At 40.0% G+C, this 23,854-nt stretch overlaps 1 protein-coding gene across 4 annotated transcripts in view; it reads right to left on the bottom strand.

The window, feature by feature from the left end:
- RB195_011415 (uncharacterized protein) overlaps window positions 1–17,459 on the bottom strand; it is a gene marked incomplete at both ends in the record, with an annotated part of 40,111 nt that extends 22,652 nt beyond the window's left edge. For 2 of the 4 annotated variants that reach the window (XM_064192820.1, XM_064192821.1), the window contains 38 exons: window positions 113–238; window positions 295–499; window positions 557–735; window positions 1,214–1,349; window positions 1,428–1,514; window positions 1,569–1,751; window positions 1,810–1,944; window positions 2,019–2,123; window positions 2,276–2,324; window positions 2,449–2,574; window positions 2,903–3,021; window positions 3,157–3,273; window positions 3,394–3,469; window positions 3,699–3,836; window positions 4,077–4,253; window positions 5,559–5,659; window positions 5,715–5,804; window positions 5,940–6,063; window positions 6,590–6,639; window positions 6,737–6,886; window positions 6,959–7,117; window positions 7,254–7,362; window positions 7,621–7,754; window positions 7,903–8,043; window positions 8,104–8,320; window positions 12,176–12,297; window positions 12,371–12,476; window positions 12,540–12,661; window positions 12,815–12,910; window positions 12,991–13,132; window positions 13,183–13,268; window positions 13,688–13,792; window positions 14,142–14,297; window positions 14,904–15,121; window positions 16,019–16,101; window positions 16,266–16,376; window positions 17,026–17,104; window positions 17,387–17,459. In XM_064192820.1, coding sequence (XP_064050401.1) covers window positions 113–238; window positions 295–499; window positions 557–735; window positions 1,214–1,349; window positions 1,428–1,514; window positions 1,569–1,751; window positions 1,810–1,944; window positions 2,019–2,123; window positions 2,276–2,324; window positions 2,449–2,574; window positions 2,903–3,021; window positions 3,157–3,273; window positions 3,394–3,469; window positions 3,699–3,836; window positions 4,077–4,253; window positions 5,559–5,659; window positions 5,715–5,804; window positions 5,940–6,063; window positions 6,590–6,639; window positions 6,737–6,886; window positions 6,959–7,117; window positions 7,254–7,362; window positions 7,621–7,754; window positions 7,903–8,043; window positions 8,104–8,320; window positions 12,176–12,297; window positions 12,371–12,476; window positions 12,540–12,661; window positions 12,815–12,910; window positions 12,991–13,132; window positions 13,183–13,268; window positions 13,688–13,792; window positions 14,142–14,297; window positions 14,904–15,121; window positions 16,019–16,101; window positions 16,266–16,376; window positions 17,026–17,104; window positions 17,387–17,459 — 4,732 coding nt within the window. Of the gene's footprint in view, window positions 1–112; window positions 239–294; window positions 500–556; window positions 736–1,213; window positions 1,350–1,427; window positions 1,518–1,568; window positions 1,752–1,809; window positions 1,945–2,018; window positions 2,124–2,275; window positions 2,325–2,448; window positions 2,575–2,902; window positions 3,022–3,156; window positions 3,274–3,393; window positions 3,470–3,698; window positions 3,837–4,076; window positions 4,254–5,558; window positions 5,660–5,714; window positions 5,805–5,939; window positions 6,064–6,589; window positions 6,640–6,736; window positions 6,887–6,958; window positions 7,118–7,253; window positions 7,363–7,620; window positions 7,755–7,902; window positions 8,044–8,103; window positions 8,321–12,175; window positions 12,298–12,370; window positions 12,477–12,539; window positions 12,662–12,814; window positions 12,911–12,990; window positions 13,133–13,182; window positions 13,269–13,687; window positions 13,793–14,141; window positions 14,298–14,903; window positions 15,122–16,018; window positions 16,102–16,265; window positions 16,377–17,025; window positions 17,105–17,386 lie in introns of all 4 variants that reach the window. The other 2 variants (XM_064192818.1, XM_064192822.1) reach the window with 2 other exon arrangements.
- Between the last annotated feature and the right edge of the window lie 6,395 nt (window positions 17,460–23,854).

Genomic DNA, 23,854 nt, shown 5'->3' with positions numbered 1-23,854 from the left:
GCTCCTTTCTTGTCTATACACATATTTTGCCAAAGAAAGCAAAACAAAAAACTGGAAAATCACTTTCCTACGTTGTAATTCAGCATCCCGTGGTAAAATTTGTAAAACAAACCTTCGTTAACTAATTCAATGAAGGCCAATCCAGCATGTTTTTGCAGCGATGTTTGCCATTCCTGTGAGCATAGTAGCATAACAAGCTCAATAACTGAACCTTGACGATTCTTCAAGGTTTCCAAAACTGAAAAAAAAAACTCTACTTTTGGTAGAAAGTTAAATTATAACTAACATACATACCTTTGCTATCATTCATGATCTCCTGGCCATGTGTACCAAGCAATGTCTTCTGGAAAAATGATCGGAAATCTCCCATGATCTCTCTCAATAGCGGTGCTGTTGTCTCCAGAGCGGTTTGCAGTTTGTTCGTTAGATACTGTCTACGTTCCGCGGGCTGCGAAGGAGTGCCCGAGGTAGCTGCGTTTAATTTGGATAATGCTTCAGCCTAAATCAAAGGTAAGCGTTGGGGAAAAAACAACTCCAAGCATCTTTAATGCGATACCTTATACTCTTTCCCATCTTTTTTCATTGTCTCTGGAGCCACCATGATGGCCGAGATGCCTTCCTTGCATTCTTCTTCAGTTGCTGTTTCACCATTAGTGGTAACACCTGGTGATGGAGGCTTCGCTTCCACAGCATCCGACGCCGCGGTAGTAGAAGATCCAGGCGTACTGCACTCTTCTAAGATTTGAGACCATAAATGAACTGCGACATAAAGACAGCACACCACAAATCTGACGTGGTGAGGGAATGGACGGGGAAAGCCAAAGATCGGGTTGTACATTACGAGATCCGGGCTAATTCCGCTGATGTTTCCCTAATCGTAAAAAACGACATGAGAACCACTTTATTTCCTTCGAGGTACCTTGGGACGCTCTTCTATGTTCATGTTCCTGTCCCTTCAGCAGCCTATTCACTGGTTTTACTTGAATTACTTGTTTTACTTGCTGAAGGGACAGGAATGCTGGAGAGGAGACTTCGTTGATCTATGACCGCTCGCACATAGATGCGGCGCGTGCGCAAGGGTGGCGCGTTGCAAATGTGGATCCCGCCATCTACAATCCCATTTCGAGCTTTTCCCGCTGTTTCCCTCACCACCACTATATTCGCGGTATGCTGCCTTTAAAACAGTAATTACAACAAAAACAAAAACACGTACCTCCATTAGTCGCAGAGTTGAAGAAAGGACTTGGACTAGCTGGTGGTTCAAGGATATCTCTGTAGCGTGAAACCATCAGCACTGATAGTAGATAAACTACTGCCAACGCTAAAAATTGGGCTTGTCGATTCTCTTCCTGGAACTGAGAATTTAAGAAAACTCAGGAAAAAGTGGATTCTGTGCTGATTAGCACACGAAATCTTGTAACACCAACAACCATGTCTCTGTAAACAACTCCTTTGATTCGTTGCAGATCGACATCTTGTAAAAGACGATCCAGATCCACAATTCCTTCCCTTCCCTGCTAGAATAAGAAAATTTGGTACATGGAAAGTTACTTAGATATAGCACTCACTGATTCTATAGCTCCCTTGACAAACTCGTAGATTGCTTCATTTTTAGGATTCGCATGTGGTTCAAATGCATGTCCTGTGCTATCTGGGCGAACAACCCGAGCTGTAAGGATATGGCGAACGGAAGCAGTGGCTATAAGTCGCAGAGCTTGACGGAGTACTCCTCCGGAGGGCATGTTCTTCTCCTGTATTGAACAAAATGAAGACAAAACAAGAAAAACAACTATGTGTACTCAAAGGTACCTGCTCCAACTCTGCAAATGACACTCCGCTGGCAAAAATGAATACGTCAGCTAATTGAACAAATCTGGAGAGCAACGCTGCAGCACAATCTATCGGAAGCTCTTGCTGGCATGCGTCGACGATTTCTAGCTCACTCTGGAAGCAGTTATTGTAAATGCACAGGTTGAATGAGAAGGAACTTGAAGTAGGAAGAAAAAAATCAAACATACATTCGGCGATGTTGCCGATGCAAGCAAAGGAAGCAGCCCACCGCAAGCCATTATAAGACTGTCCGCAAGTTGTGAAATGACATGAACAGTGTTTCCGACAAAAATCTACAAAAAAAAAACCTCCACAAGAGCTAAAGACTAAATGACCACGGAAAAAACCATGAAAAATAAACCATGATACATATAGTAGAGCAAAAAAATAGAAATAAGCGTTCATACTGCAAATTTATAAAAAGTGAGGTTGGTCAACAACAAACCTGGTTGTCGGTCATGCTACAGTGGTCGGCGATAGAGGGCGAATCGGTCCTGAAACAAGAAAAAAACTATCACTGTGTATAGTTTCGTGTACATAAGTGAAATGAATAACTACTTTCAAAATTATTAAGGGCAAGATCGACAAATAGGGAAGACGAAAGAAGCAACAACTAACGCTTTCCATTCATCAACAACTGCTTCAATCGAACTCAAAAGATCTCCTAAGAGCCGTAAATGAACAGGAGACCAGCAAAACTCTGGTGTTCGATAGATTGGCGTTGGCATTTCATCCGTAGTGGATCTGAAAAGAGGCACTCGTCTCCTCAGAGCAACATCATTTATAGGGTCACAATAAAACTTTTCCTTTTCCGTTTACTTTACTTTACTGTTTTTACTGTCTCACCAAACTCTTTTAGTGAGATAGAGGTAAGGCGAGAAAGGAAATGTCAAGCAAAAGTTGAGCGTACATTGCGGTAGACGCGTGGCATTCATTTAGTAGAACACGTTCGGACTTACCATACACTGAATGTGTTCTACTAGATCAAACAATAATTCTTCAAAGCGGAGGAAAGCAACTTTATTATTTTTTTTTTCTAAGCTCAGTTCAGAAAAAAAAGCTTCATACTCACTGTGAGTTGTTATCTCCTGCGTCCTTCTTATCCGCTATGCTTTCCTTAGTAATTGTAGTAGCAGCAGGACTAGCAGCTACGTCTTTCTGCTGTTGCCTTCGGAATCGTTCCCAGCTCACCTGAAAAAGAGCAGTACCGCAGTAGAATCACACACGTAAAAAGTTCGAGAAAGAAAAAGGTAATGATATCGATAAATACCTTCAGAACAAATTAAGCATAAACTCAGATTTAGTTTTATAAAACAAAAAACCCACTTTGGAGTGCGCGATGGCCAGCGTGTCCACCCACACACGCCATCCTCCATATTCGTACCGAATTGCGTGATGAAGAAGAATAGCGAACATTTCGTAAACAAGTTCCGTGATTTCCATCTGAAAGAAAGTTAAGAATTCGTTAAGGCTTCAATAGAAACGAATCGCCTAAAAACAAATATAAAACAAAATAATAAAAATAAATAACAATATAACACAAATAAATAAATGACAAACAACCTCTGCTTCCGACTTTGGAAACACATAGGAAATGGAGATAAGCCACTCCTGCCACACAGACATTTGTAGAATTGTCCTGAACATACAAATGTGCGTATGTGTGATTGTTTGCACAAATTAAAAAATAGAAGACTGAATAAACGACTGAGTGAATGAATGGCTGACAGAATGAATGAGTGAATGCATGTATACCAAAAATGTATTCAGCAAATTTAGAATTTCAGTGTTATTTCGAAATTGTACTCCATACAAAACAAATGAACCAGGGGAAAAAAAGATAAAATCAGGAAAGAACACTTCAACACCTTCTATTATCCTTGCCATCTCGGCACATATTGATAATATCTAATAGAAAAGCCTTTTTGACACGCATGAGTTCGTTCGATTCCGTCGACTGAGTGATGAGATTTGCAATAACTTTCAGCATCACAGGATTTTCAAACCTGCAATTTGTTTCGAGCATTATACCATTTAACGTCACAAGTATTTTCTCAACAGTTACCAGCTTCTTAACAACTCTTAGCTGAAAATCGCAAGTTAACATAACATTTAAGCAGGTTCAAAACGTCAAAAAATCCTTTCTCAAAATCAATCTTTTCTCGAAAGTATCCCTTCCTAACAGCCGATTGATTGATTTATTGGAGTTGATAGAAGACCAATGTAAAAGGATAAAACCCACGTACCTCCAATCTGGACTCGCCGCTTCATTCTTACTGTAGGCGAATTCAGGTGTCATTTGCTCTGTCAAAATCTCGAACAATACTATGTACGTCGGCAGCGTCAGGTAATCGGCATGTATTAAAAGTCGCTCGGTTATCAACGTATATAAATGACGAGCAGATACAGATTCTGTTTTTCTCCTAAAAGGAAAAAAAAACAGTAGCAAAGCGAATTTGATTCAAAATCAGCATTCAACGAATCTGACGTAGTGAGGAATGGGAGGGAAAGGCTAGGGATAGGGTTGCAGAGTCCTGCTGGTTCCGGGGTGCTTCCGCTCATCTACCCTCGCCAGCGTCGTGGAAGACACGGTTTTTCAACGACATTTTCAGCTCCAACGCGCAGCATCCATGTGCGAGCAGTCCAATATTGCTGAGTTCTTCTCACCAGAATATTCAAGTAAAATCAATGTATAGGCTGCTGAGGAGACCGAAACGTGTATATAGAGGTGCGTTTCCAGATACCTCGTAGAAACATAAGCGGTTCACACCGCCGTTTTTAACGACACTCAGGGAAAGATGAGCGGAACAACCCCGGATCCAATTTCTATAACTCCTCTCTCGCCTTTTCCGAGAATTTCCCCCAGCACGTCAGATTCGTGATAAGCTGCCTTTAATGAAAAATGCTAACATAATCTGATAGCTTGATCAATAAGAATAAAGGAAGAACTTTCTGGTGTTAATCAATCCGCTTGGGATGCGCCCCCACGTTCACTTCAATTCAGAATCGTTTGAGGTTTACGAACGTGTAACTGGCTTATACAGTAGACTTGCCGTGGCTAGCCGATGTGTCAAGTTAGTACTTTTATCCTCCCAGACAACACTGGTACCAATTTATCGACTCCGGAGGGATGAAAGGCTTGATGAGCACTAGAGCGGATTCGAACCTCCGATCGATCGTGTAGGAAGCGGTACCTACCTCTAACCGCTACACCACAACCGCACCATCTTCGTCAATAAAAATGTAACATTTGAAGTAGACATTAGAAATGCGACCGACCAACTGGGTTATTTCAAAAGTTTCATTCATTCCATCCAAAATATATAAGAAACAAGCACAGAATCGACTTTTGTTGAACTCATAAGTTTTGTCTAATGATTACATTTCGTTTGTTTCTAACTTGTTAGGAAAGTTCAAGTTAAGACTGTTGTTACAAACCGAGTCTCCTCGAACCAGAAAGAAGGGAGGTAAAAATCAAGTTTCTTTTTGAAAATCAATGAAGATTTAGGTACATAAGCAAATCCGAGTGGCAAAAAAAGTAGTTTTAGTTTTGTAGGAAAATCTGAAAGTGTCAAGATGCATATCTGCTAAATGTACATCACTGAGCAGACAAATTTCTTTGAAATAAGTATTTTTGGAATTACATCTTAGAAAAAGAACATAAGGAAGTGATTGTATTACAAGAAGAAGACTCATTGTTTCAAAAGCGTGATATTACAAGAACTTACTTCAAAGTAGACCTTTGAAGGTAGAAGCCAAACATCTTCAATGCGGGAATTCTAATGAGCTGATTTGGCGAAGATAGTAGCTTGAACACTAACCCGACAGCCTAGAGAATGAAATGAAAGAGATGCATAGATGAAGATGATTATCGAAGAACACACCTTGTCTTTGTCGAAAATTGGGACCATTATCTGCGGATAGAATCCGAGCAAGCGATTCAACAAGGCGAGCACGTCATAGAGGTTGTCATCCTGTAAAGAGATAAGCTTAATTGCAGGTGAAACTTTCGAAGACATACTTGTACGCCTGTGCTGTAAAAAAGGTACAAAAAAGCAATGAATAAAAATGTTGGGGTATCAAAGTTTTCAAAGTGTTTATATGTTTACTTCGTGGACGGTCGCAACGAAGTTCATTAGTTGGTGGATCTCCTGTTCCCTAATCGCATCTTGACCTGGACCCGTTCCACCGTTGAGGAGAATAAGACGATTTAGGAAGACAAGTATAGAGCCCCTAAATACGAAGTAAATAGTCCGGAGACTGATTCGCATAATTCAACTGAAAATGAAAGACCAAAACATATAGATTTTAGCATCATTTACCAAATCACTGAAACGGAAACATTTGAGGAATTCTTCCTCGTCTTCTTAACGAGTTGTTTGTTTGTCTACTCAAAATACACCCAATGTCAGCCAAATATGAATGAAAGACAAGTGAATATTGTAAACAAAAACAATTCTACTTATTTCTAAACGGTCCCGTGGACGTCACTCCCCTTCATAAACGCAACGACGCATGTCATTAAAAACAACATTTTTGCATAAAGCATTAAGCAGCGATACAATATTCTTGTAGCAGACTACTCCTTTGCAGTGACCACACTGAACCTACCACAAAATGATGACAGGATTAGCGTTTTCCCCATGATAAAGAATATCTTATGAACTCATACTATAATATCACCCAAAAGAATACTTTAGGTTTAAAGATCAGCATAGGTGGGACATGCTAAGAAAAGCAGAAAAGTTAAACGACACACCTAATCGAAATCACATCTTCGTTCGGAAAGGACTGAGGCCGATCTTCCACCTTAAACAACTATTTTGATCGAAAAATACCGTCATTGAATGGTGACGCGAGGAATGAATAGAATTAAAAAAACCCAAAGAAGTGTATCGCAATATACCTGATAAGCTGAAGGTGTCTTTGGAAGAGTCACCCAATAATAAAACTTCAACGCATGACACATTTCACCGAAGGTTGCCACTTGTCGAATGATGTGGTGAAAATTCGTGTTTCCGAGAAAGTCAGTGGCCAGATAATTGTACAAATGTACCTACAAAAAGGTTGATGTACAATAAAAAAGAAAAGTTCTGAAAAGAAAACAACTATTGGAGAAAATATTCACCTGTACCGTAGGATCACTGTTAATCCATAACTTTGGATTGAACATAATGTTTTCGAAGAGCTGCTTGATCAGAGGACCACCTGATGAACACCGCAACAAAAATTTGGCCATATCTATGACTTGTTCAGCAACTTTCATAGTAATATGTCTACTCGAAGCCTAAATATGTGAACGCTTATGTGCCTTAGTTAGGATTTGCTTCGAAAAACAAAATAAAAATAAAAATAAAAAATAAAACAAGAAATGAACAAAGCAGAAGAGTAAAGAGTTTCAGTTGACAAAAAAAATCAAACACCTTCTGCAAAGCGTGTCCAATGATTAGAAATCCTTTGCTGTGATATAGTTGCTGCTGGATGGTTTGTGAGCTGGATAGGAGGAGTGCGATAAGAGACAGTAGCGTAGAACTGAAAAGTACCACATTCAAAGCTTCTGAATAACGAATTTTAGTAGCCTCAACTAAAACAAATGTTGAGCAGTGAATTTTACCAGTGAGTGCGTTAATGTTTAAGGAAAGAGTCTAGTATAAAACCAGAATCAAATTCGCACCAGGACGAACCAAAAAGAAACAAATTTGTGTAGCAAAGAGAAGTACTGCATGCAGAAAGAAAAACTGAGTAGAAGAGTGATCCTCTTCAACTAAACTGAAAACTTCAAATCCCTACCACATGTCGCCATCCATCGCAGTCCCATCTTCACATGGAAGATCAAGTTGAGAGAAAAGAGGTAGGAGAATCTGGATACCACCCACAGATTGCAATGAATTATGGATCGAATGCGTAGTAATGACTTCAACACCCTAAAAAGATGAACACAACCATTTCAACAAATCAAATCTGTTCGAAATTTGACAGCATGGCCGGCATCGAATTGTAAAATAAAGAAAAATTGCTCTAGAAAATATTAGGGAGCTTCAATATTCGAAACTCCACAATTAAAACTCAAACCTCTTTCATAACTGCATGTGGAACCTGCACGAAGTATGCTGAGGGTACCTTCGATGGAGAATTCAAACACAATTGACCATGACAGTTCTTCGGGCAGTACGCCATGACAAGAACACTGCTCAATCGACCATCAAACAAGTGCTAAAATTCACTCAATTCCTCAAAATCAAATGGAAATTCAATGTTCTTCATTGCACTAACCTTCTTGTACCCATCGGGTAAATTGCTCCCTGAGTCATGTACAAAATAAGATTGGTAGGCAGGTCCCAGACAAAACAAGGAGTTAGCCTGCTCTAGAGACAGCGAATCCGCAAACAGATACACTGCACCCATTTGTCCACAAAATGCTGTGTCGGGATCTCCTTCGGGTGATACTCCAATAGAACAACGATCAAACTGTTCAGTGGTCGAGACAGCCCTAAAAGATTCACTTTGGTACAAAAAAACTTCACTTCTTGACAGATCCGCTTGCAATCATTGCCCAGTGGTGCTGCACCAACAACTGCGATGATTTCAACTTTTACCCCCTCACACCAAATGTGCAGCTCCCAGCGTTTTTTTTTTGGTGGGGGGAGGGGAAAGCAGTGGACTAGTTCCACGCTGTTGGAACCGTTTCTCTGCGCTCTGATATTTCGCTCCACATATACATATGTATATATATATATATATATATATATATATATATATATATATATATATATATATATATATATATGGAGTGTGTCGCGTATATGTATATATGTATATGTACATGTATATATATATATATATATATATATATATATATATATATATATATATATATATATACGCCCTTTATTTTAGAGCATGATACTCCTTCCTTCTATACCGCTATAACAGTTCTTCAACAATCTTTTCTCGTCTTCGTTCCTAAGAGTTAGCCTAGAATGGTGTGATATTGCTAAATGACGTAAAAGTCATCACCACACTAGTTAAAGAAACTAGATAAAGATAAGGATGGTACGTCAGGTAACGTAGACAGCTAACTACTACCAAAGCGGACGTCCGCATCCCTGTATATAATTTCCGAAATGATCTGGCAATCATGATGACAGTAACGTACAGAGGAGTGCACATAAGGAGGAGTACTCTTCGGCGATTCCCCATGCAGGCAACCCGTCTCACTTCATTGCGCTGTTTTCTGGCGTTGGCGCACTATGATGTTGCGGAACCCTTTCTACTTTCTGATACCAGCAGATTTATAAGACGCCGTGGAATACGTTCTCCTTTCTTCTAGTGCCACCATGCCTACCTGGGGTCGTAGGACGTATGCCACCCAATCCACCTGCTTCCTGGCGCAGGCGCACCAATCTGAGCTCCACAAAACTGAACGTTCGAGTCACTGGCGCATCTATCTGATGCCGGTCATTTGACGTCGTGGGCTCCGTCCTACGCCGAACTCACTTTTTTCAGGGCAAAATCGTGGTCAGAATTACACTTTAAACACAGCAAAAAAGAAGTACAAACGAAAGATAGTTGTACCTTTAGACCACGAATTTTTCTTTTCCTAACAACATGAAAAGATGGGAGCACTGAAAACTTTCCAATTTCTAAGAAAATAAGGGGAGCAGAAACACACACTGACAGAATTAGTTGGCATAATCGACATAGGAAAAATCACCAACGATAGAAGAGAATTCCCTGCGCAAATACTGAAAAAAAAGACGAAAACGTTCAAAAAAAATGGCAAAGATTTAAGCTAATGCGAGGATTATAACAAACTTTCATATTCAATTCTTTCTTTTGTCGTGTTTAATTTAAGGTCTTGAACATCATAACATTTTTTCGCTGCCACGAAATTTAGGGATTGTTATTCTTAGGTATGTTACATCACTAAAACTTGGGAAAAAAAGTAATAAAAGGTATTGGTTAGAGAAGAATCGTAATTCTCACATCACAATTTCTTAGTTCTCTTTCTTGTGTTCTGCAAGAAAAAGATGCTCCTTTGAAAGTCTTGAAAATCTTCTGAAGAAATATTTCGAGAGAGAAAGCGATAAGTTCATGATTTTTTAATGCACCAAACAATTTCAATCTATCCATATAATCTAAGGGCTAATCACTTTTAATGCTTTGTGGAATTGGAGGTCTACATGCTCATAAATGTTTATATCCTCTTCTCAACGCATGACTAGAAGTAACCTTCCCTATCAGGTGTTCTGTATAGGCTTACATATTTCTTGACAGTGGCTAAGCGGCAGAATGCTTGCCTCACAAGTGCGTGGCGCCGGTTCGGTTCATAACGATGGAAAATTTTGCATTCTTGTGGTGCATTTTCGTGACACACAGACAAATACACACATATATAAATAAATACAGACTTAGCGCGTTATTGTATAGCATGATAAACAGAAACAAGAAACTTCTGTGCAGCTGGGCAGTGCTTGTCTACATTTACAGCTGATAAAATAACTGGAAGCCTAGGCTGGAGCTGAACGCAATTTTTGGTTCATTGGTGGAGTTTGACTGGATCCAAAATGAACGTATTGGCTACGGGCGAAGATACTATCGCTGTCTTCTTTTACAAAAACCACTGAGGAATTCGGAAATCAAGAAAACTCGCATTACATTGTGCTTCAAATGGTACAACTGCTTTAGAATAAATACGAACAAAATAAGGAACGTGTGTGACACACCCTTACCCTAAATCTTTTCTATGCGCGACTGCCTAAAGCATTTCTCAGGAACGTTCTACTGTCAGAATTTAATTCTAGAATCAAACTTATTTTTAGCGAACACCACTTCATCTTTCTGCCAGATTGCGTGCAGCAATGTACAGAAAACATTTCTTTTTTTCTAAATCCAACGTGCGAACATGGAATTTCTGAAGAATGTGTGTATTCCTCTGATTAATTAGTCCATAAAGAACTTGGTTTCAGGGAAAAAAAAACAACACAATGTTTTTCAACCACTAAAACTTAGATCCCGTCGAAGGAGAATAACCTGACAGGCCACCACAAGGATGGATAAAAATGTCCCATTTATTCTAGAAATCATAGCTAGAGTAACTGCTAATCCTGTCCTTATTCTATGTTGATTCATGTGTGGGTGCATTCAAATAAATACACAGATAAATAAGTAATCAATCTGAAACCGTTTGCTCCAAAAAATGTCACTTTGCGCATTCGCAACTTAACTATGGGTTTCGCCTACTCTAAAAAATTCTAGAAATAGAGTTAGGATCGACCATTTCGACTATTAAATGTTTTCGACTCCAATTTTAAAACAAATGATCCTACATATGAACATACGAAGATGTCAATATGCTCTTTTTCAGTGTCAGTTTTCAGTCAATGACTCTTTTTCGCAACGTAGAAAGCTTTGGGATCTGAAGAAATTACAAGTTCATTTGTACAAAAAAGTTATATGTATATATCAATGGTGTTAAGCAACGCAAGAAGTCGAAAGCACTACTTTACTATTTTATTATTACTATTCATAAATTTATTTCTATTACTACCTTCTTTTATAGTTAAATACACATCATTATCTTAGTAATGAAAAAAAAACGATTGGTATAGCGGCGCTGATAAGTCATGAGAAATGTATTTTCAACTTTTTTGTCATTGAACTTATACTTATACTGCTCTCCGTCACATTTCTATTAAAACTCAAATTCACTTTACGTTTTTTTCTTGCATCGGTATAGCTTCGTATTGACCACTAAGCAGCTTTTCTGTCCGCCAAACCTCCTAAGCCCTTGCGTTCCACCTCAATTCAACAACAAAAAAAAAAGCGCGGATAAGCACCCAGCGTGAGCGTCATTATGCAGCAAGGCAAATCCACCGTAAACATTGGATAGATTGAGCTCCGACATGCGTAGCTTACTCTATCAAAATCAAGAACGCATTGTCATTATAGTACACACTCGGAAGGCAATCACTAAATGTCTGAAGGGAGAATCTTATTTCCCATCCGAACAACGCCAAAGTAATGGTAAAGAGAAAGCTGCGCAAGTAAACAGAGCAAGGAAAATACGAAGAATTGGCTTGAACTGTGTTTACATTTTCGTTTGATTTTGCGTTAAAAAACAGAAGTCTACGTTCAACAAAAATGGATTCCAAAAATCGGTAAAAGTTCGGAAATGATCTCTGGAAAGTACATGGAGAATGTCATCGAGTTTGAAGTTCTCCTGTTCTAATAAATATCGGAAAAAAACGTTGAAGACAGCTCATTTCAGAACAATGAGGAAGGTTATTGTAGTATATAATAGCTCAGAAATAAAACAATAGCTTTATACGGGAAAGAGACCAACCAACTGATCTCAGCAGTTTCCGATAACTCTCCGTCAAAATAAAATCTGATTTCGCTTCTGCCCCATCGAGAATAGGAATGCGATATCGCTACGTGATGCCATCTCCGGGGTGTAAGCTCTTTCTGAATGGCAAAAATAGACTCATTTGGAAATTGTGAATAAAGAAGAGAAGAAGAAGAAGAGCTTAAAACTAACCTTCGTACACCTTGTCAATATCTTCCCTTTTGTTTTCTCCATAGTTACTACAAGAGCATTTCCCATGAAATAGCATGAATAACCTAGGCCCTTACTGCTTCGAAAGCTGAAGGAAAAAAAAAACAATAGAAGAAAATAAATACGGAAAACATTTCTTCTATTAACTAACCAGTAAAGATAAGGTTTCTCCTTTTCAAAAAGAACGCTGCTCATTGGATCCATCCTTAGCCAAGTGCAAAACGTCCAACCAGACTGACATGGAAACTTCGCAAATGGTGGAACAATAATACCCTTAAAGAAGTGGTTTTGATGCTTTTACAACTTGCAGAGATAATTATGGAAAATAAATTAATGCGGCAAGGAATGGATAAAACAGGAAAGAACCACGAATAGCAGAAACAATTACGCAAAGCTATGGATTACAAAACTCTACAAATAACAAACCGCTTGTGATTTCCCAGGAAAAGAGAAAAAGACGTTAGCATCGTCTCGTACCGGCATTTGCTTCATAACTTGTAATAATCTGAGAGAATTTCTAGGCTGAAAAAAGATAGTATAGGTTTAGAACCAATTATGAAAAGAAGTGAATGAATATTTTGGAAAACAAGCTAGAAATATACCCATGCATTATTAACAGCTTGCAACGATCGCAGAAATTGTTTGGTTTCCTTCACAGTGATTGAGTAGTTCGTAAGGACACCAAGTAGCTGCACAAGCAAGTCAGAAAGCATATCTTGCGCTTCGGGCAGAAGGTCGAGCACTCTGAATCACAATATGAAAAAAAACTTCACCAAAAACTTTCCCCAACTTACTTTGATATAAGTGAAATTCTCGAACATGCTTCTAAATTCCGTTTGCTCTTACGAACAACTGCAAGGAAAACACTCCATATTTCAGCCTATAAAGTTTAAAAACTAGAGGCGAGACGTTAATAAAATTGATTTTCCGTTTGCATATTCATACTCTTGTGCCGATGCACTCTTGCCTAATATTAAAAATGAAATAGCACAATTTCCACAATAATATTAAATTGGAAGGGCGCAATCTCCACAATTCCCAAGTTTTTGTGATTTCTTCTCATAAAGGAACACGCCAAAACCCCTCGAATTGGATCCGTTTAGCTGGCATTTGACGTAAATGCAAGAAAGCAAACGTGTGAAATTGGCTACCCTCTGCAAACACTTCTGCAGGAGCAGAAATATCTCAAAATGTATCAGAAGAACATCTACTCAAACACAGACGTTCATCACTGTGTTCTACTAAAAACCAACTATCAAAAAGTCTGATTATGAGAAAGAATGACACCAAGTTACATACCTGTAGCGTTTCATCCGAGTGGGTTAATAAAGTGAGCATCCGCTCAATATTACTACAGTCCTCGATTATATATCTCGTTTCGAGATCGAACTGGCCACCAACAAGCTAAAAGAACTGACTTTGAAAAAGTAGATCCCCAGTTCAACCTGTCAATAATTCATGTTTAAAAAAAAAACTAGATTATTTGAAGAGAGATATAGGTTTCCTCTTAGGAGAGCTAATACTTCTAAGGGGTAGACAAATGTAGCCTATCTATACCTATACCTATATCTATCAGGACAATAAACCCACTCCCCACACCTTAACAGAAACAAAAACCAACAAATTATCATGTAAGAGGGAATGATACACCGTATGCTGACAAATGATGAGCTCAACACAAACATTCAAAATGAACGTAAATTCGATGTGAATCTCTTTTTATTTCATAGATGATATAAAGAATCAAACTCACAGTATTAAACAATTGGTCCACAATCTCACTCTTCTCCATAGACCCGTCCTTAATCCCAAGAATAAGTCGTTCAAATGTTTCTTGCGGTGACTCGTCACTACTATGAATTATCGTAGTTTTAGACATTATCCTTGGTAATGAAGCGATAGACTCTGCCTGAACAGTTTGTTATCTGTTTTTTTACATGCGACAGAAATTACTTTTTCTAATTCAAATGAAAAGTAACGAAGGTATATCGCTCTAAATAATGGCGAGGTTTCAGTGCAAAATCAGGTTTTTTAATTCCGAATCGCTTGAAATCTAACTGGATTGAATATAATTGCACAGCATGTCAAGGGAGAACACACACAGACACCCAAACCAGATGCAAATTTGAAAATAAACCAAAGCCATAACAAAAGAACTGAAAGACACACGCTGACAGGAGTCGCCGCTCTGGAATCACGTCGCTGAAAAGCCGCAATACTACCGCGACGGCTTGGTGGTACAGAGGGCGAAGGTGTCATTGAATGAGTGAGATCCAACTCGATTTCATCACCAAGTGCCCCAGCTGTATCACCCAGTATGTCCATGAGGCGAGATGGAGGTACGACCTAAGACAAAGGGCAAGGCATGCAGTAAAGACGCCAGAAAAGCTTCGAAGTTCGATCACGATCACATGCACAACGCAAATTAAACGAAAACCAATATAAGCATCAGACTAGCTCCACAAGGAATCGAAGCATAAAGAAGCTGCGAAAATATGGAAAAAAATGTAGGTACCTGTAGTATACCTCCTTCAGGAACAGGTTGAAGCCCAAGTACCTCGAGTCTGGATGAATCGTCGGTGGACATAAATATATTATTTTCTAAAGAGTTCGGTACGGAGAGCGCTGTTGTATGAGCTGAAGACGAGACCAGTGTTGAATCTTCTCCATTTAGTGTGTTTTCCGATGTGGAATCACCATGAGGTTGTAAAACACGCGTTACCGACTCGGTTTCTAAAAAAATGAACAAGAAATTGTGAAAAGAGGAGCGAGTCGGAATGTTGATTACAATTTTCTTGAGGGATTCATGAAAAAGGTTTAGTCTTAGTTCAACCTTCGGAACCCAACTGAGCAATTGAAGAATCACACCAGCATAAAACCAATGACATCAGTGAGAGGTCTTTACTCCAATTAACTTGTTATGATGAAATTAATTATCGATTTCTATCACGAATGAATAATATTAACGTCTCGGGTTTATCTTGACTTATATCAAATCTAGAATAAAGATTTCGACAATAAAAATCATTAATCCATAATAAGGAGAGGATTGAAAGAATACTCTCTCAATTTTGTTTCAAACTAATCAAACACATGAACTAACATGGCAAACAAATAGCTCCACCAAAGAGATTTTTTCTTCTGAAATATGTAATGCACATCTCCCAGATCCTAGATTCCTAGCCGACAAAGAATTAAACGAAAATCGATCAGAGGTGAAAAATTAACCCATTACAAATTCCGTTAAACAGATTGATAGAGCGTAAGCCCCTCCCGTCTGCAAAACTAGTTTACTAGAAATTTGATAAGAATAGCCTTTTTTCTTCCAAAACTCACAAAGCCCTAGAACTCGCTTAAAGAATCGAGAAAAAAGGCGAAATAAGAAAATAGAACAAAGCACTGTGAAAAGTTTGGCTAGAAACATTCGCATCTTAGATAGTGTCATTATTGATGAGTAATGTTTACATGATAGCAGTAAAGCACAATAAGATCACTAAAAAGAACTCCTATATTTTATTTTTCCAAACATTATAAACGTGGATCACTCCGAAAGTTCCATTTCATGCCTTCGTTGATGTTATTTTAAACAAAAAATAAGATAAGAAAGGGGAAATGGAGAAAAATCAATACCTCGAGCACCATCGTGAGAAATGCTAATCTCATCCAGCTGATCATTTCTTATCGACGGTGAATGACCGAGAAGGTTATCCGCCCTGCAGACACAGGAATGCATATTAGATAGAGCAAACGAAATCACGAATGTGTGCAAAGAAAAGGCTCACGAAACAAGATTGAAGGTTTGCAAAACATTTGTCGTCATGGACACCAACATTCGTGATAGCAGTAACACGAAATCGATTACAAGAATTGGTCTCACCCACTCTCCAATGGTCCTGACAATGCCGAATCATGTTCGCTATGCTGCGAATTGTCCAACGCTATTGAATCCATCTGCTCGTATTCTTCCGCTTCCTTTTCTATGGAATCACTGAAGAAAAGAAAATGGAATGAATTCCAGAAACCGGCTTCCTCTAGAAGTTTGGAGATTCTGAGGTATGAACATAAAAATGAAAGAAATGATGAATAACACCTACAGTATCAGTACTATACACGTTGTCCTTTGAAATGAATGGGAGAATTTCGGAAATGAGGATGTAAAAGTTACTAACGATGAAACTTTCAAAAGAACCCAATTCTAACGATTCCGATGAACGATCGATATGACTGACACAACGGTCTTGCATCACCTTCTCACCATTTTTTGCCGAATAAGCATATTCTATCAGAAAACTCCGTTAATATTTACACCTTACTAACAAACTAGTATATACAACGAATTCATTTTCGGCTAAAATTCAACTACAGAAAGATCTCGTTTCCGGCTACATAACAAGAGTAATATCTCCGTCGTATGTCCCAGTTGCGAAAGTGCCAAAGCTTCACAATGTGCAAAGTTGTCTTATTTGCTTAATTGCGTATTAATATTAACCGGCAACAGTTAGCGAGCACTACTCTTAAATCTACAGAAGAAAGCAGCAAATCTAAATATAACGAAAGAAATCTATGTAAGTACCGCCTCGCGATTGTATACTGGAAAGAATACGATCAGCTTAGAAATTAAAAAAAAAGAAACTCACCGCACATCGTCCAAAGAGATATTATCTAAGTTTGAAATCACATGCACGGGAGAAATTGTGGAGGAGTTTTTGTGTGGCTCTAAAATAGTTGACATCAAATGAACGTATAAGAAGAGAAACACAAGGAGAAATGCAAAATCTAGTCCCTTATTGAGGTGAAATTTCGTTTTCTCTTCTTGCAAAAAAAAAAACCCGCCAGTATTCGTATGTTAAAAAGATGAATTGCTGCTAGGCACCCACACAATTTTGCTAGCACTGCACACAGTAAATGGACTCTTAAATTACCGCCGATGGAAGCTATTATCAAAAAAGAAAGTGCATTGCGCAATTCATAGCATAAAACGTTATGGAAAAGCCTCACCGCTGGAAAATTCCACATCGTTTATTTCATTTTTTCGTCGATCCAAACTAGGACTTTCACGCGTGGCATCCATACCCAACCAAGCGTGAAACAACGCTGTAAGGGTGTTATTATTTTGTTGAGTAGAAGTGGTAGAGAAAATAACGAAGGAGGCGAGAAACACAGCAAAAGGTGAATGTTTCGCGTTTATTTCTGCATAACTGGGTGCTAATACGAAAATGTCATGCATGCATAGAGAAGTTAAGCGTTAGAAACGTTGAATAATTGAATCGGACTCGGCTTCGAGAGTTGAGTAGAGCCTGAAATGGAGGTCTGTCAGGTAGGGCGCGGATAGAGATGCAGAGAGTCGGGGGCCGTCAGCCAGGGGTAGGGACGTGCGAGACGTGCTGACACGCCGACAGCCGCCCGTGGAACATATTCAATCACCACGGGGCATCCCCGTAGTGAGAGGAGAAGAGAAATCATCATTAACGACGACAACTCGACAGATTTCCCTCAAAGATCACTCGCACAGTTAGTTACAGAAGTCGCCGTCAGTCGTGCTGTTATGCGCTCTGGGAAATTCGTCGAAGACCGGTCTGCGATCACGTGTACGGTGAACCCCGGTGAGTTGACGGTCGATTGGGAACCCGAATGAACCTTGTTTAGGGGTTTCGATCAGATAGAAACCCAAATGACTGGTTCTTCTATTGATTTTTTCCCTTTAATTCTACAATTCAACAAAAACATGGCTCTGAGTCCAGGAAAACAACTCGGTACAGTTAGGGAACTAGATCAGATTTGAGAATAGAGTAGTAACTCGAACAAGATACTTCAGAACGGACTATAAAAAATGCAAATGTTAGTCATAAAGCAGCGAGAAGCGATCACTTCTTAACTTTTCTCCAAGTTTCGTCCGAGTTCTCCGGGGATGCAACAACATACAATTTTTCATCATCGCGTTGTTTTTCTTCATGGAAGAGGGATGCCGAAAGATCTTGAGTGCTTTGACCTCTAGAATACAATCGAAGGAGATGTTTTTCGCATTGATTGTGTACCGTGTCGTGTTTCCGTCAGTACTTTGCATTTCGAGGGTATGTGAAGGTGGAGCTCTCATAAAATCTTGGACTGAACAGAATGAATTCCCTCGTGGCTTTCACTTGACTTCGTTAACTTCACGATATTTATTTATCATTCAATTTCCCTTCAAACTCTTTCTATTTCGAGAATTTCAGCAGCACTGCCGATCGATAGCCATCAAATACATGTGCGCGAGTACGTGATTTACTCGCGCTGGTGGATCTCTGCAGTCCGAATGGAATTAGCGAAGGTCCCACATCGATGCTACAAACCGTTCACGCAATAAGCTAAGGTCGAAGCGTTAGATCATTTTGGTACGTGTCTACTTCGGGTCTCTTATCGAAGTATTTGTCCTTGGCAGGGTGAATACGACGGAAATAAAACCTTCGGCTGAAACCTCTTTTTCCCATAGCGTCATCCAATATTATTTGTTTGGTTTCATGACGCAAACTCAATAAATTCAACTGTAGTAGCACTTCATTGCGGAACCTGGCTTTTTGTCAGAAATGCTCGTGCTTGGGACCCGCCAATGTGTTCACTTTAATTCAGAATCGCTTGATGTTTACAAACGCGTGTCTATCTTATACAATGACTCACAAGGGCGAGCTGATGTGTCAAGTCAGTGTTTTTATCCATCCAAACAAGGCACCAATTTATCCACCAAGGACAGGTGAAAGGTTTTGTTGGCACCGGAACGGTTTCGAACCATCGATCGATTGTGCAGTTACAGAGGAACCTCTTACCGACTGCGCTACACCCGCCAAGTTTCTACTTGAATACCAACACTCTTAAAATCTCTCCTATACTATTATTCAGACGTATCGGTCACATAAAAAAGAAAAATGATAGAATATGAATGAGAAGGTAAAATCAGCCGTGACAGTATATTAGTTAGCGCTGAGTCGCAAAAGATTCAGTTACTGTTCGGTAACAAGAAAAAATTATTACTAAAAAAGTTATTTGAAGGTAGTTTCACAAGTGGAAGACAAACAATTTTTTTTAGAGCAGAAACAACGAGGAAATGCAGTACCTCACTCCTATTCGCGAAGCGTAAAGGAAAACGAGGGAGTGACGCAGAGGCAGCGATGAGCAGTGTCATATAGCTCAATTGAATAGCCATCGAAGGAAGCGAGTGACGACTGAGTGAAGGTGAAGTGATGCGTGAAAATGTTACAAAACCGGTACCTGATATATACATTGTATAGAGAATAAATCGTTTGTGGTTTAGCTGCGGGTTGCAACTGCAAAGATCTCTGATCACCATCCTCATTCGATTTCATACACAATAGAGCTCATTGTCCAGATTTCGTAGTGCTAGCGTTTTCATGTTCACGACGTTTTTGCAGAAGAACGCGGCGGGGGTTCGGCGTTGAAAAACTGACAAATCCCAAAGGATGAAGAGCAGAAAAAACATGACATTTCTTCGTAAAAGGAGCGGACCAGTTCTTTTTTCCAAAAGATTCGTTGAAATGATGGAAGATATGTGCTAAATTTTTACTTTTTCCCACTATTTTCTCATTTTGCTCTGGATTTTAAAACCACGGTATAATGAAACTGACGATGTTGAGCTCTCTGTGGGCAAATACAGAGTTCGAGGTGTAGATTAAGAATATTGGTATGTCCGCACTGAATTTCCCTTTAACCGTCCCGAAAATGGCGTGAGAAAAATATTTTTACGAGGCACGTGAAAACGCGCTACCTTTTTGCACGCGCCGCATCCACGAGCAAGCCATCGAGAATCTTTGACGTCTCCTCACCAGCTTATACAAGTAAAACCAGTGACTTGACTGCTGAGGAAACCGAAGAGTGTGCAAAGATGGCATGTTCTAACGTACTTCGTAGGAGCTAGAGCGAGCGGTTCCACGCCGTTTTCTTAGGACATCTTCGAGGATTGAGCTCATGGTCGGAATCTACATCCCAGACACTATATTTATATATTTATATTGTCAGTTTCGATATACGCTGCCTTTAATCACCGGCTTTCTTTCGGAGATCACAACTCTGAGTTCTCTAAAGGCATCACCCCACGAATCTGAGGTGGTGCAGATTTCAGGTGGAGTATTCGTATACGGGATGGGAAACTACGGAGAGGGAGGTGATTCCGTCCATTTCTTACTAATTGCCGTAAAAAACGGCCCGGAAGATGCGGCGCCGCACAAGGCTGGCGCGCTCCAGTCGAACTCCTTGTAGAAAATAGTGCGCTAGAACGACTGAAGCCGTATCTTCCGGGCCATTTTTTACGGCAATTAGGAAGAAATGGACGGAATCACCCCCCTCTCCGTAGTCTCCCATCCCGTATACGAATACTCCACCTGAAATCTGCACCACTTCAGATTCGTGGGGTGATGCCTTTAAGGGTCTCGTTCACTGTGAGATAAATTTCTGCTTCTATCACTGCTAAGAACCCAGAACTCAAGAAAAAATTTAAAAAGGTCTTTATTTCTCCACTAAAGAAAGCAAATATAACAATTCGAAGTACTTCCTTACAAATTTGATCTTGTGAAAACTTTGCGACAACGACCGTACAATCGTAGTTAGAACAAGCTGACTAGTGATGCAATCGCGTTGCGCAAAAGCAGCAGTGCTCGAGGGGATGCAGGGTGAACCTGAGGTTGCGAGCGATTTGACTGTAGAGATGACTGGACCAGACGAGGGTCCCACCTCGATTACAACCGCTTGATTTGACGCACCGCTTCGTGCGCAGCCGCTCACACAACTGCACCGAACCCAAGGTCTTCTTTCCGGGCTACACTTCCTGTTGGTTGCGGAGTTGAAGGAATATTCGAGAGCAATCGCTTACGCACTTGCACCTAGGTAGTTTTGCTCTGGATGTGAAGTATACATTCTCTCAAAATTACCTGTTGCTTGGATTAAAGTGAGATGCGCTGCAAGCTGATTTATAAAGATTTTGAGTTAAAATAGGACTAACTACAATAAGATGGCGCGGAAGATTACAAAAACGGGAGATTGCGGGCGAGTCATTCAAGGCTGCTCCAATCGAACTGTACTTAGATCGCAAAAAATCGTTCTTACAGCGCAAATATCGTTCTTAACTGGCAACGGTCTGCTCAGTTCTCGATAATTAGACCATTCCCCGTGTAACACATCAGTTCTTTGATGTGAGCGAGGAGATACTTCTTAATAACTTTCCATTCCACACAAGTGCTCACAAGGCTCCTCTCGCTAAAACTTTTATGTTCGCCTTTTGCTTTACTAAGAAAAAAAGGAAGATATGAGTGGAACTGCTTTAACTCTCTCTCTCTCTCTCTCTCTTTTTTCAAATTGGCTCACTGGAAGTGATTAGGTAAGTCATATCATGTAGTGCTTTTCACGGAGAAAAGGGTGAAAATACAGTGGGAGGTGGCTTGTCTACAATCCGCATTTGACAGTTACGAACGATCTTTGTGCTTTAAGAGCGATTTTTTGCGCTCTAAGTGCAGTTCTACTGGAGCAGTCTTGAGTGCCCCTTCCTTATTTCTTTTTTTGCGTAAAATAATACCAAATGTCGCTAGAGAGGGCGGGTGTGGTGTAGCGGTTAGAGGTTCCGCTTCCTGCACGATCGATCGGAGGTTCGAATCCGCCCTAGTGCTCACCAAGCCTTTCATCTCTCCGGGGTCGATAAATTGGTACCAGACTTGTCTGGTAGGATGGAAACACTGACTTGAAACATCGGCTAGCCCAGCAGGCTAGTTAAACGTTCGTAAACCTCAAACGAACTGAAGTGAACGTGGAGGCGCATCCCAAGCGGATTGATTAACGCCAGACACTCTATCTTTTTCTTTTATCTAAAGAATCTTTTATTGGTAATTTTATTGGTGTTTCACCGGTTGCTGCACTCGTCAGGAGATTTGTTAGATTAAAAGAAAAAAAGGACACAGTTTTTCGAAGATTAGTTCTATTCATCACATCATTATTAGCAAAGCGTACAATAATTTATGATACGACATTCGGGACCCGTATCCGATATTATTTATCCGACTGGAGAGATGCACGGAAGAATGGGTTTTGGTCGAATATATTCGTATCCAATAAAAGCTTGTGTATGGACAAGCGATCACGAAGAGAAAGAACACATTCATTCACTCATTCCAGTGCTTGGAATCCTGATCCGACAACAAACGGTTAGGTCCCTCAACGAAGTGCCACTGTGCCGTGTTTGGTCTAGGAGCTATCAAGGTAGAATAATAAGAGCCAGAGGAAAAACCAGACGGAAATCCGTATTTTCTGTAGCGGGAGATGTGAGTGCCGAGAAAAAACCTGAGCTTTGGGGTCAAAAGTTAAAAATCATTATTAAAAATGAGTTCAATCGAAGATATGTAAAGATAGATGTTCAGGATAAATAAGGTCTGATGAGTTTCTTCTGGTGAATTATCATTAAAAGATTTAAAAAAGAATGAAAGACCAGCAATTTCCTGACTATCTTTCATGAATGAACTATGGATGAAAGGATTCTGCGATGAACGAGGCGATACGAAGCAGAATTTGCCAGATCAAACTCACTATGATTCGAAACGCGTGCCCGTTGAAGGAAACAGGATAAAGTGAAAATAATAAATAGTGAGGAAGCAACGCCAAAGAAAAACTTTGATGTTATCGGATAGTTCTCACTTTTTCCTTCGAGCGTTCTCATCATTTTCTAGCCGAAGTTTGCACTAGTTTTGAACTCTTACTGAAGTGAGAGGATACATGATGTACTTCAATGACTAACTGCCATATAAAGTTAAAAAGGACAAAGTTCCTGGTGTTAATCAATCCGCTTGGGATGCGCCCCCACGTTCACTTCAATTCAGAATCGTTTGAGGTTTACGAACGTGTATCTGGCCTGTACAATGACTTGCGGTGGCTAGCCGATGTGTCAAGTCAGTGTTTTTATCCTCCCAGACAAGTCTGGTACCAATTTATCGACCAAGGAGGGATGAAAGGCTTGGTGAGCACTAGGGCTGATTCGAACCTCTGATCAATCGTGCAGGAAGCGGAACCTCTAACCGCTACGCTACACCCGCGCCCAACTGCCATATATGTCGGATTTTTTCGGAACAATTTTCGACCACTTTTGAATCTGCCTGTTCTTAACTTCTCATACATAAGGAATCTCGTGACGAAATAGGAATTTTTGTCATCTGAATTTTTTTTCGGCCACTTTGAACCGCCGTTAATGACACGTAGTGCGGTCAAAACGACTTGAGGCTCGGTGCAGCGCACGAAGCGGTGATATAGAACTAGAGGTTAGGATTGGGGCGGAACCACACCAAGGTTCAATTGGACTGCAGCGATGAATAGTGCCGCCTCGATCCCAACCGCTACGCTCCACCACGCCGCTTCGAGTGTGCCCGCCTACGCAAGTGCACAGAGTTTCAGGTCGTTTTGGACCGACTACACCTAGGAAATCCAAAAAAGGAACAATATCTG

This window comes from Necator americanus, chromosome III, assembly GCF_031761385.1.
Source record: "Necator americanus strain Aroian chromosome III, whole genome shotgun sequence".
NCBI classification, from domain to species: domain Eukaryota; kingdom Metazoa; phylum Nematoda; class Chromadorea; order Rhabditida; family Ancylostomatidae; genus Necator; species Necator americanus.
The sequence above is the reverse complement of the archived record's forward strand: the minus strand, read 5'-3'. Positions and strand labels throughout refer to the sequence as shown.